The sequence below is a fragment of the Melospiza georgiana genome, chromosome 4, assembly GCF_028018845.1.
Source record: "Melospiza georgiana isolate bMelGeo1 chromosome 4, bMelGeo1.pri, whole genome shotgun sequence".
Lineage (NCBI taxonomy): Eukaryota > Metazoa > Chordata > Aves > Passeriformes > Passerellidae > Melospiza > Melospiza georgiana.
The window spans coordinates 48,776,342-48,789,520 of record NC_080433.1 but is presented as its reverse complement, the minus strand read 5'-3'; the positions used below and the strand labels follow the sequence as shown (position 1 = coordinate 48,789,520).

The 13,179-nt window shown below is 43.5% G+C and overlaps 1 protein-coding gene across 1 annotated transcript; it reads right to left on the bottom strand.

Moving 5' to 3' along the window:
• Nucleotides 1-862: 862 nt before the first annotated feature.
• AVPR1A (arginine vasopressin receptor 1A) lies at nt 863-6,471 on the bottom strand. Its single transcript, XM_058022623.1, has 2 exons — nt 5,463-6,471; nt 863-3,814 (listed from the first exon to the last, which is right to left on the bottom strand). Exons 1-2 carry the CDS (start codon nt 6,469-6,471, stop codon nt 3,531-3,533), a joined length of 1,293 nt encoding a protein of 430 aa, XP_057878606.1. The 3' UTR covers nt 863-3,530.
• Between the last annotated feature and the right edge of the window lie 6,708 nt (nt 6,472-13,179).

Sequence of the window (13,179 nt, the reverse complement as noted above, 5' to 3'; positions counted from 1 at the left end):
ACTCATTTTAGCAGTAGCTCTATTGTAAGGCCTGTGTTCACTTTCCTCAGCTGATCACCAGGATCTGCCCTAGGACAACATCCAGCTCTGCAGGGCCTTTCCTTCCTCTGCCCTGCTTCCCATGTTCCTGAGCTGGAAAGGAGCATGCATGCACTTTAGCAAGGTCCTCCAATCTGGACAATTTGGAATAGGCGATAAGATTTTGTGCAGACAAAACCTTTGTTTTTGAAGTACTGAGTGCACATGAATTTGTGTCTTCTTGTAGGTTTTGGTCTTGATAATACAGGGGGCAAACCCAACCTTTTTTGGCTTTTGGTTTGGTTTTTAGTTTTTTTCCTGAGCCAACAATATGTTTGCCTGCAAACTTAAACAGAAATAAATGAAAAGAAGCTTTTTAGCAACTTAGTTTCTTATATGAATTTAAAAAATCCTTTCTGTCTTCTGTATCATCTCCACCTTTACTATCTAATTGAATTTAAAATGCATTAATTCTAGTAACACCAGCACAGAGTACAGGTTCTTCAATCACGTTCAAAACATTCAATCATGTTTTATGTTAGAAGATAGGTATTTGAATCAAAAAAATCAAACTAACTCCTCTAGAACATTATTAAGTGCTCACTCACATATTTTAACAATAGTAGCAGCATGTAGTGGAAAGCTGATTGCATGTTCCTCCTTTGCTTGTGTCCTTCATTCACTACATATAATAGAAAAACATTTTAGTTTTGTTCACTCCTTAAAGCTTTTCATGGACACAACTTATTAAATTAAGACATTCTGAATTTTGTAAAATACATTTAGTAATACCAAATACACTTCTTGCCTTCTAAAATCTAGACAAGCAAAAAACCCAAAATGCTTCTGATCAAATAAATATGCAGGTTTATTAGAGCAAGTTTCCATGTTTTAAATTTGCAATGGTTTCACAATGTTTTTTTTCCTTCTGTTTCCATTAGGATACCCTCATGATAATCCAAAGTAGCTGTTAAAAAATATATCCACAGATGAACAATTAAAAAATATTGGCTGCATCTTCCAACATTACAATTAGGTGAAAAAGTCAGTATTTACAAAAAAACTCTGGAAATCAAATATTGACAAATTTTGTTGTCAGTTTAATTACATAAGCTATAGGACACACACAGGGGAAATTTATGCTCACAAGCTCCAAGTGTAAGCCTAGATTTTGTAATGTATTTGAAAAAAACCTAAATTTATACTTTGGGTCTGTTTGGTTTAATACACATACTGGTCATTACCCAGTTCATTTTTATTTTCAACAATATTCTACACACATTTTTTCATTATATTTTCTGTTTGAATGTAAAGTGTACTAGAAAAACCATTCAATTATGCAAACAGAACTAAATTCTGTTAGTACAGCTAATTGGTTTTTAATACATATTTCATGTACAAAGAAAGCAGTAGCACAAACAGAACACTAGGCAAAGGATAGTGTACTTAATTTGAAATACTTGCAGTTTCAGTAACTGTGAATTACCTACTTGCAAAATATACACAATACATATAATGTGCACAAACACACACACAACATCACTGCATGCTGGTTTTTTTGATTAAAATATAGCTTCAGGTTCACAAACCTTCGTCCAGAGCTGGTGAGAGCTGTAGTCACATTTGTATATTAAAGGTGGTCAAAAAGATAGTCTGTTAAATGTAAGCCATTCCACCACACTGTCCTCTGGCTTCTAGTGCTCTGAACCACAGCAAAAACAAGGAAAGAGAATGGAGCTGAGATTTTCTTTAGTGACAAAAAAAAAATAAAAAATTATTTTAGGCGTAATGTTCCCTATTCTTTGCCCAAAATAATCAGTGGGGAGCTTCTGGAGTGGCTTAAGATGATATTATTCTGCACCTAACTCCATTAATTTTTGCTACCATTATTGAGGCAGGCATGGGCTCCATCCTCGGTGAAAGCCACATGCCATCTCCTCAAGCAATTAGAAAAGCAATCTTGTTTGTTAGGTTTTGTCGAGAAAGAAAGAAAGAAACCTGCTGCTGAGCTTCCTCCCTGCGTGCACGTTCTGCAGCCCCAGTGCTCCAGCAGCCAGCTGGAATTGTGTCAGCAGTCCTGCAGGGAGACAGGGGAGCTCCTGGATTTCAGGATCTGGCAAGCTCAGGAAAACAGAGCAGACAGGTAGCTGTACCTTTCTAAGAGATTCTCAAGACTTAGAAACTCAGCAAAACTTACTTAAGGAGCTTCAAAACCCAACCTCAATATAAGATACAGGCTCCAGGGAAAGATGTGTAATAGGATTGTTTACCATATAAATGAACTGCAGTCAATTTAGCATGCATTGTATTGAAAACAAGCACACCTTGAATGCTTTGTAATTACCAGATGTGCTCTGATAGCTTTTTATTGCAGCTTACTGACAATTTTTAAGACAATTTTCATGAGCTGGCAACAAAAAATAGTAACAGAAAAAGACAAGACGACAACATTGACAAGTTTTATATGGTCCCAGAAGACTTGTAAGTTTGATTCTCAGATCTGTGTCTTGAAATGCACTGGCTCTACAGCTCTTACCAAATGGCTACACTCTTCTGAGCTCGTGAGGCTATTTGCTTGACAACCTAGCAATGTAGCATGATCCTAGATGTCCTAGTGAATTAAAAAAGAAAAGATGGCATTCCTACCAATAAAGCAAGTGGTTCTGGTATTCATTATGAGTTTTCTTGGTGTGACTGTTTGTAACAGTGCTGAGTTAGTCATAGTGTATCATACTTATTTATCAACATATATTTTTAAAGTTAGTTTAAAAAAATGAAAGTAGGTGCAACAATACACACGCACACACAAATATGCTGTATAATTTCCATCAACATCAAGGGCAGAGGAAACGTCACCCCAAAAATGAAACCCCACAATCCACATAGAGACATGGACAGCACTAAAAGATTTGCCTTCATGAGGGCTGTTGAATTTCAGTGTCTGAGAACTGCTAGACCTTTACAAGATGAAGCATCACAAGCAACTGAATTCAGCAGCTCAGAGTCTGTCTAACCCCATTCCTTATCTGGACAGCCAAAACTTTTCCCCTACTCCTTTCTGGTAATGCTTAAGGCTAAACTGTAATCTTGCTCATATTGTCTTCTTTCCCTGTGACTTCATCAGACCATCACGAGAAGTTTTATGCATTAACACTAGAGTGGAGTTAGCCCAACACATGACAACTCCATTGTTTTGACTGTTTTAAACAGCAAGCAACAATGCACTTAGCATTTTAGGAACAGACAAAAATTAAAATAAATTCTATTTAAAAAAATAACTGCTTTATCGTTGCCACACCTTCCTGACCAGTTGCCCAAATCCTAAAAAACTTCCAGAAAATAATTTACATACTGCAGCATAGCTTATCAAGCAAGGGGGCACTTTTTGTCTCTTGACCATCTTAGTCATTCCTTGGTACCATGATGGTGGCCTGGACTGGCAGAAAGTCCATGCCACAAGCTTCCCAAGCAGTGTGACAGGACTGCAAGCCCTGCCTGCCCTGAGGGCTGTCTCACGTGGGGATGGGGATGAAGCTGCTCGATCTGGAGTGGGGCATCTCCCTCCACGTGTTTAGGCTGTGGGTCGGGCTTCTGTTGTTGGTGAAAGAAGTCTGTCGCCTGCTATTGCTGTTTGAATCTTCTTTACTCAGCGTCTGCTTTATTTTTTGGCAGCAAGGGAAGCTCTGTAGGCAGTCTTGGAGGAGGTGCCCACTGAAGAACATGTAGATCCACGGGTTACAGCAACTGTTCAGGCTGGCCAGCAGAGCTGTAACAGTAGTTGCAGTGTTTTCAGAATCTGGGGAGGTGGGGAGAAAGATGCTTAATCAGCAAAAAAACATTTGCACCGTTCAGTCAATTGCTTCATTAACCATTGGATTTATTTCCCTGAATATTCGAGTTCTAAATGTTGAGCTACAGCATTTTAAAGAGAAAATGAGAACATAATCAGTAAAGATCTTATTTATGTAAGGCTGCCATTAAAGTCAATCAGGATTTCTCTGAACTGGCTTCAAAAAGCTGTGACAGAATAAGTTATGGGGTAATCCATCCAAAATAATGATTTAGTCACATTTCCACTGATGTGTATCCATGTGTTGATAAGCTCCTGCTTTAAATACTGAAAGGTTTTTTCCAGACCCTGGGAGACAATGGTAAAATTTCCACTGCTTTCAATAACACTGAATTTTGCTGCATATATTTGCATGCTGAAAAGTATTGAATGCTCAACTAACTACTGGATTGTCCATCAAGTCTGGATTTTAGAGGTTGAATGAATTTTACTTAAGGGAAAAATAGAATTTGGCACTATGGCATGAAAAAACTATGGTGTTCTACCTTCAATAACTAGTTAATAGTTAGATCAAATACTCTAAATATGTATTTACTCCAATCAATGACTAGTGACTTTTCTTTGTAAATATTGGATCTTAAAAAAAGTATCATTACTTTTTTCCATATATTTAAAGAATCTCTTCAAACACACCTATCAAATAAATACCCATCTGTTCAATTAGATTTAATTCCCTTTGAAGTAAATTTAAAAAAAATCTGTTTACTGCAAGCCTTTGTTTCTCTATCGAGATCTGCATTATAGGCTTGACTTCAGTCCCATATTAGAGGTAATCAACACTCTCACTACAGTAAGTGATCATCTGGGGATGTTTTAAAAAAATCAGGAAATTATGGATTCCAATATTTTCATTCGCTGTTATCTCACTATGAGGAAACAGAATATATGTCACTATGCTGCCTGTCATTACCTATGTAATAGCTTTTAAATTCACCAAATTTTTTCAGCCATATTTAACAGGGGGACACGTCTCTCCAAAGCCTAAATTGCCACTGATTCATGAAAATCAGTGACTTTACTAATGGAGCACTCAGAGGTGACTGCCTTGCTGAGAGGAAGGGTTCAGGCTGCGCTCAACCCTATTATTTGACAGCAGCTACAGGAGAGAAGAAGTAAGTTCTCTCTTTATGTAACTGCTCCGACATGTGCGTGTGCACACTTCTCAACAATACTCAACATTTCTAAAGTTTTCTTATCTGCAGCTTCAAACGGACGAAAATGCTGCTGGTTGAAATTGCGGCAGCAAATGCTCCGGTTTCCATCGGCTCCTTTTGCGGCTGCCGCAGCCGCCCCTCCGGCTGCTCCTGGGCCGGGCCGGGCCGGGCCGAGCGCCGCGGCCGCCGCCGCTCCCGGGGCCGCCCGGTCCAGGACTACGAGCGGTGCCGGCGGGGCGGCCCGGGGGCGCGGCTGCCCGGGGCTGCTCTTCTCCGCCACAGCCGCTCCTCCCCGGCGGGACAGAGACCCGTGCGGGGCCGGGAGGGCGCGCCCCGCTCCCGCTCTCCGGGCCCGGTTCCCCACGCTGCGCCCCGGGACAGCCGGCCGCGCTCCAACGCGAGCGGGGCTGCCGCTGGGGACGAGCGGCGGCGTCACCTACCGACCCAGGGGAAGCGCTGGTCCCACACGGACCACATCTGGATGGTGAAGAAGGGCGCCCAGCAAACGACGTACACCGAGACGATGACGAAGGTCATCTTGACGGTGCGGATCTTGGCGCGGGAGATGGTTTTGACGTTGCTGACACAAGGGGCGAGCAGCAGCCCCCGTCGCGGGCCACCTTCATCACCCGCCCGGCGCCCGCCGGCCGCTGCTGCCGCCTCCCCCGGGCGCGTCTTGCCCCGCACGTTGCGCCAGATGCGGTAGCAGATGAAGCCGTAGCAGATGATGAGGATGAGGACAGGGGCGATGAAGATGCCGCCGGTGATCCAGGTGATGTAGGCGCGGGGCCCCCAGGGCATAATGAAGTGCGCCCAGCAGTCGTAGACCTGCGAGCCGCGTTCCACTTCGCTGAGGGAGAAGATGAAGTACTGCGGGGTGCTGAGCAGCAGGCTGAGCGCCCAGGCCGCCGCGATCATCCCGTACGAGCGCTTGGTGGGCTGCTGCAGCGTCTTCAGCGGGTGGCAGACGGCGATGTAGCGGTCGGCGGTCATGGCCACCAGCATGTACGCCGAGGCGAACATGCCGAAGACCTGCAGGTGCTTGACGACGCGGCAGAGCCCGTCGGGGCCGTGGAAGCGGTGGGTCACCTCCCAGCAGAGCTGGGGCAGCACCTGGAAGAAGGCCACCACCAGGTCGGCCAGGCTGAGGTGGCGGATGAAGAGGTGCATGCGGGACGCCTTGCGCGGCGTGCGCCGCAGCGCCAGCAGCACGCTGCCGTTGCCCACCACCGCCACGGCGAAGGTGACGGCCAGCACCGCGATCTCCAGCTTGGCCAGCTCCTCGTCCCGCCCGAAGGGGTCCCAGCCGCCCAGGCTGCCGTTCGGCGACCCCGACCACGCCTCGGGACTGGGGCTGCTGCCGCCGCCGGGCTCCGCCGCCCGCCACCGGCTGCCATTGCCGGGCGAGGGCACGGCCCGCGGGGAGCCGGCGCCGCCGGCGAGGCGCATGGAGGGGCTGCGCGCTGGGGCCCGGCCCGGCCCGGCCCCCGCACCTCCGCTCGGCCGCCTTCCCCTCCCGCGGCCCGGAGCGCCGGGCCGGGCGCCTTTATCCCCCCGGCCGCGGGAGGCGAGGCGAGGCGAGGGGGAGCTCCGTGGCAGTGGCTGCCCAGCCCTGACGCCAGCCCCCTCCTTCCCCGGCAGCCGCCGCCCGCCCGCCCGCCCCGCCGCGGGAGCGGGGCCGCTCCGCCCCAGAGCGCCGCGCCGAGCGGGAGCGGGCACCGGCCGCGGGAAGGGCTGCTCGGGCCGGAACGGTGCTCGCGGAGAGCTCCTCAGGGTCAGGTAAAGCAGCGCTTGTAATTGCGAGTAAAACTGCCGTAATCGTGCAGAGCAAATGGATGTCTGTCAGCATCAGCCTGCGCCCCGATCTGCCTTCCAGCCAAGGCAAAGTGACTTGTCGGTGAGGGGTGCTGGTTTGGTCCTGAGAGAGTCTGCCTGCGCCTTTGGCATTTCACTGGGATCAACCCCAGAGATGTAAATTATTAGAAAAAATAGCAACCTAATGTCTCTGAATGTTTCAGGACTTCATCTCGGGCCATAAATGTCATCCAAGCCTTAGGATAGGTCCAAACCACACGTTTCTGTGAGTACAAGCAAAATCTCCACATCTGCTGTAGAGTTTCTGGCAGCTGGCCATTAAAATTCATGTTTTAAGCACGGTTTAGATGAGACTGTTCTTGCTCTTGGTAGAATGAATGGACTTGGTGAAAATTTTGGTGCCGTTGTCATGAGTGTGGATTATATCCTGATTTCACTGGTACCAGAATTTGACCCTTCATTTAGAAACTTCTTCCTTCAGCCACACAAAAACGCATAAGATCACAACAAAGAAATACTCTGTTGGATGCCAGCCCTACTGTTTTTTTTTTAATAAAACTCCCTATGTCTCTTCATAGGTGATTACAGTTAAATTCAGTTACAAAAAATATGAGATTTTACAGGGAGAAGAAAACATGGGAAAGAATGCAAGATAAAACCTTACTTCTTTAATTAAAAAGATATTTTCAAAATTTTTGACTCCAGAATAGTTTTAAAGCTTAAAATACAAGATTATAGGCTTCTGAACATGTTAGCATTGTGCAAGGCTTTATCCCAGGCTTTTTTTTTGTCACTTTCTGGTCTTTTTAGCCCCTGAGAGGCTATGTAGCAGGAGTTTAGGAGCACACCTGCTCCTAGAGGAGTTTTCCAATTAAAACTGCAGACCCTCCCAAAACCTGGAAATACACACAATAAATGTGGATATCCTAAGCTTCTAGCAAATTTGTTTCTTTAAGTACGCTTTTGTTCCAAAACCTGATTTTTACAAACAGTTCAGTGCATTATTCACAGCTTACTGCCTATTTATTGTGTTAGACCTGGGAAACTGGTGTGCGACTACAGTTTTCAGGTCAAATAGGGGAAATTGAAGCTGCATCTCACAAATCTCACAAGGCTGCACCACTGCCAAGGCTTCTTTCACATTCCTTGCCTGTCTCTCTGACACGCTTTACAGGAGGTGAATGTTACGTAAATGAACAGTGTTACTCAGGAAACTCTGCTAGCAGATTTTCTGCTGTGCAAACCATGCGAGGATCATAAAGCTCTATTCACTGCTGGGTAGATCATCCATTAACAGAAGAGATGATACCCAGGTTTGACCGAGACATATTTTTAGTAGCCAGACAATAAGATAAAAGTGGTTGTATTTGTTCAGGATACTGAGAATTGTCAAGCTCACATCAACTCAGAAGTATTCTTTTTCCAACCTATTCTTTGTTCCTCTGAATGGCCTTTATAACAATGTTTCCAGAGCAAAGGGCTGGAAAGTTGCCTAAATATCATTGCACAAGGCTGTACCTAGTGATTACATGCAGTGTTAAGCATGATACTGATAATAATTTTTATTCCATTTTACTCCATCAGACAGATATCTCCAAAGTCTAAATTGCCACTAATTTAGAAATAATCTAGGCTAGTCTTGATGTATTTGCTTGTTTCATTTCCCAAATTGATCAAAATTGATGTTTTTAGATAACAGACCTAAAGAGGCTGTTATAAATTCCTTTGTTTCAACAAACCTAGGTAAGTCAGTAGAGAATTTTATTTATATCTAGTAGTTAAAAAATACCCTCCAGACAAATTCATGACTCTGAAAGTTTCTATACTAGATTAATCAGCATCTAGTCTGATCTGGGTTGCTAAATCCTAAAAGTATTGGTGTTCTTCAAATTAATCAGTACTTGCAGAATACCCTTCCAAAGAGAAAAATTGCCACTGGGAAGGCTGATGGAGGAAATTAACATTTTTGCCCCGTGATTCACCTGGAGTTGGAGCTGAAATCTTGGTAAAGAAAATTGACGCTGCTGTTACAAGAAACCTTTATGTGTTCTCACTAAGCACACAGAGTTCTACAGAACTAAGAATGGTAAGGATTTCTAGCATGTTCTCTGCTGCCATACAGGTTTCTGTAAAAGTGCTTGAAAGTTGACAGATATCTTTCTGAATGCTGAACTCATTGAAGACTGAATGACTTCTGTAAAGTACTCAAAAACCTAACTGGAACAAGATCCAGTGTGTTGCCAAATGCAGCTTTACCTCCAGACTTAACCTCTTCCTCCAGGCAAAAGAAATGCTTTGAGTAAGTCAAAGACTCAATATTCAAATCCTGGGAAATTGATGGTAATTTGTATTCTGCAAGATAACTTTTAAACAAAAAAATGAGAGGGAGCTTTCAGCATAATCTTCTTCAGGAAAACTGGTTGGAATTGGGTTGGAATTTTAGTCAAACAATGGTTGTCTGCCAGGTTTTGTGAAGAGTTGCTCTAGCAGTGGGAGCTACAAAAAATCAATATAAGCCAAAAAAAAGTTAAGCTTTTAAAATAAATTCCTCATGCAGGATAAGGGTTAAAGCACTGCTAAAAAAAGGGGGTTTGTTTATTTGTAGACGATTCAGCTGCCTTGTTAAAAAGCACATAAAATATCTACATAGATATGAACAGCTGTCTCCTGCAATTTGTCTCCAAGTTCAAAGTATCTGTAATGCTCCCTTTAACTGACACAATTTAGTAAATAAGGATGAGTTTGATAGGCCTTCCCAGAGAGCCAGGAGGCTTAGATGCTCCAGATCCTGACATTTAAATTCACAGTTATGGGAACCAAGCATGGGAAAAAGCCCGTGTGCTGAGTGAGGGACTACTAGAAGCTGGAGTCACCAGGGAGGCAAGCAGACATGCCATTCATTGCCATCCCTGTGAAGGAAATGCCACCTGAAGGCAGACAGGAGCACACAAAGCCCACAAAGCAGACTCCCAAAAAATGCCTTGTTGGCCTTCTATTGGCCTAGCTTTTGGACTACCAGAGCAAAATCAAGTGAAGGATTGACCCAAACTGCCTTCAAAATAGATGACAAGTCTGAATTTAGGATTCTGAAAAGGCTGTAGTACAAGATCAAGAGACAAGTGAGACTAAGGGCCAACTCCTACTCTGGAAACCACAAAATTAAGAAAGCATCAGTAAGAGAGAGAAACTCAAGATTAGCCCTCAATATTCAGTCTGCAAGAGCCCAGTTCAGTGTTTGGAAATGAAGATAAGTGGCCAGGAAAAAAAGAGCTTTAAGGTTATGCCCCAAGTGTTCCTTTGCTTGTTAACTGAAAGCATAATTAGATTCTGGTATTTGTATACACAGGAAGTCACGTCTGGCCATCCCTGTCATACTGCATTTCTTTTCATGATGGCGTGTCATGATTTAACCACAGTCAACAACTGAGCACCAACAGCTGCTCTCTGCGTCCTCCACAGTGGGATGGGAGAGAGAATCAGAAGGAAAAACACATGGCTTGAGATAATGACAGTTTAATAGGTAAAGCAAAAGCTTTGCACACAAACAGAGCAAAACAAGGAATTCATTCACCACTTCCCATGGGAAGGCAGGTGTTCAGCCATCTCCAGGAGAGCAGAGCTCTGTCACGCACAGCAGTGACTTGGGAAGACAAATGCCATCCCTCTGAACATCCCTCCCTTCCTCCTTCATTCCCCAGCCTGATATGCTGAGCATGAAATCACACATTGTGGGATATCCCTGTCCCAGCTGCATCCCCATCCAGCTCCTTGTGCACCCTGAGTCTGCTCACTGGTGGGGTGTCCTGGGAAGCAGAAAACGCCTCAACTGTGCCTAAGCACTGCTCAGCAGAAACAAAAAGATCCTGTTATCAACAGTGTTTCCACACAAACCCAAAACATAGCTGCATACAACCTACTGCAGAGAAAATTAACTCTATCCCAGCCAAACCAGCACATGGAGGCTGACTAATATTCAGGCAGCATTGCACAGGGACCTGTGCAGTTAGATGTCACCAGAAGAAGCAGCATGTTGCCCTTTTCCTTTTGCCTCTTTCCTTGCATACTTTGTTGACCTGGTTGACAGTAATAGGGCCTTCAGGATACAGAGTTCAACCATTTCCCTGAAGAAATGTTAACACAGCAGCTTGTCTGGATTTCAAGGCAGTGAAGGAAATGGGCATTTTAAGGCCTTTGTGTGTTTATAACCTTGTGAGAAACAACTGCTCACTTTTTGAAAATTTAAAAAGGTTTATTAAACCTTGACAAAAATACAACAAAAGGACTACATAAGGAAAAATTCACAGCACTGGGAACCACCCTCATGGATACCACCTGGCTTTGTCTTCAAGATGGATGCTCAGTCTTTTATACCCCTGGGGTTGCATCAGCCAGCCCTGCTCCCTCCCAGAGCCTGTCAGTCAGCTCTTCTTTGCCATTTATGGGTGGAAACTGCTCTCTTGTAACTGGATTGGAGGTCAGCTGTTGCCATGCCGCACCCCCTAAGCACCAAGCTTTTCCATTCCCACCTGCCCCAGGTAAGGGACACGTGTGCAGCTTCTTTGTCCCTGTCCTAGACAGCCCAGGCTGTCTGATGGCAGCAGTACAGGGGGGAAAGGAACTGTGGGGAGAGCAGAGGGCATCTAAACTACAATAACATAACTGTACATCACTAAAGCTTTTCTTAATATTCACACAATAGTCATCCCTTGATTGTGAGAGCCAATCATCGCATTATTCATCCATAACAACCTTGTTATGGTTGTTAAATCAAAACAGCATGGTGAAAGCTCCTGCCTTTCCCCATTGAATTACATTGATCAGATTTTCTACATGTCCAAGGCACAATAAAAATCTGCATAAGACAGTTCAACTAGAGCCTCAGCCAGCAGATCTCTCATTAAATCTGAAGAATTAAAGTAATTAATCCTTAAATCCACAGAATCATTCAATTTTGCCATTAGCAGAATAAGAAAAATTTTAAGCTGATCTTCCTCACATTATGCCTACCTGGTGAAATTGTGTAATCTCAGGGTTCCAGACCTGAAGGAGACTTAATATGCGTTTTGCATTTCTACAGATATTGCTTCAGTGTTTTTGCTTTAAGCACATAATCAGTAGATTTACCTCTCAGTTCTCTTATTTCAGAGATGTGAAAGGTTCTTATTTCCTTGAACCAGTTTCTAAATTACTCCTATCTAGAATTTCCTTCTGTATGTAACCTACTGTGGTGGGCTGATGCTGGCTGGATTTCAGGTGTCCACCAAAGCTATTTTATCACTCCTCTTCAGCTGGACAACAGCTTCTCCCAGAGGCTGTACCTCTTGTTGCCCCTTACCAAAACTTTGTCACATCAGCCCAATACACCTGTTGTTTCTATCACTGTGTTAACACCTAACTTACTTATGCCTTTTACAAATTTTGATTTATCTAAGGACAATTTATTAATGACTCTTGCATTCTCTCCTACTCATCACACACTATGCCAAGACAAAGGAAAATACTTCAAAAAATTTGGTGGCAAAAGTAATCTATATAAACTAACTGAAGTTTCAGGGTTATTTCTGTGTTATCATCTCAGAAAGTATTTGGCACAGTGGAATGCAACTCTCTTAAAAATTGTAGTAATAATAAAGATTCTGTTCAGGCATTTAAAATAGTGGGAAGGTATACAGGCAATTTACACATAACAATTTTTCTGAGGGATTCAACTGCAACTGATTCTAGAAAATGGTGAATTTGTGTAATAGCTAGTCATTGTACAAAACTGCTTTATTTATCCCAGAACTATGGATAGAACTGAAAGCATATTGTGTTCAAGAATACACTGGCAGAGCATTACTGCTTCATAATTCTAATTGAAAGATAAAGCCACTCAACTTTTATGGAATAAAAGGAATAATGCTTCTGTTAATGACAAAATTTATTTTAGTAGCTATCATTTGGAAACATGTTCTAAAGCAGTATAAAATTAATTAGTTTTGAAACTTTGTGTATGTAATTTTTCTCAAGGTGATAATTTTGAAGAGCCAGCTGATATGCCATATTGGTGGTTGATGCAGAATACTAATGCAACCATTGTGTAAAGAAAACACCTCTCCAATAATTTGTACTGAAAATATTGTGGCAGCTGCATTCTCACCAGCTTGGTAGTTCAGGGTGCTTTCATCACCGTTATTTTCCCACTGCATTCCTGAGAAATGGGATTCAATTTTTATCAGACTGGGGAAGGTACAAGTGCCAGCTAATCCTATGGATTCTTATGAACATTCACTTTTCCAGTCTCTACAGGACTGTCCTGTGTGAGACTGTTCTCTCCATTTAAAGCCCAAACCTCTTTGGAAG

What these genes read in the sequence shown, in the direction of transcription:
- AVPR1A (XM_058022623.1), bottom strand. Translation starts at nt 6,471, where the DNA reads ATGCGCCTCGCCGGCGGCGCCGGCTCCCCGCGGGCCGTGCCCTCGCCC. An exon ending in CCAGCGCTTCCCCTGGGTCG is followed by an intron (nt 3,815 to 5,462) that starts GTAGGTGACGCC and finishes CCACCTCCCCAG; the next exon opens with ATTCTGAAAACACTGCAACT.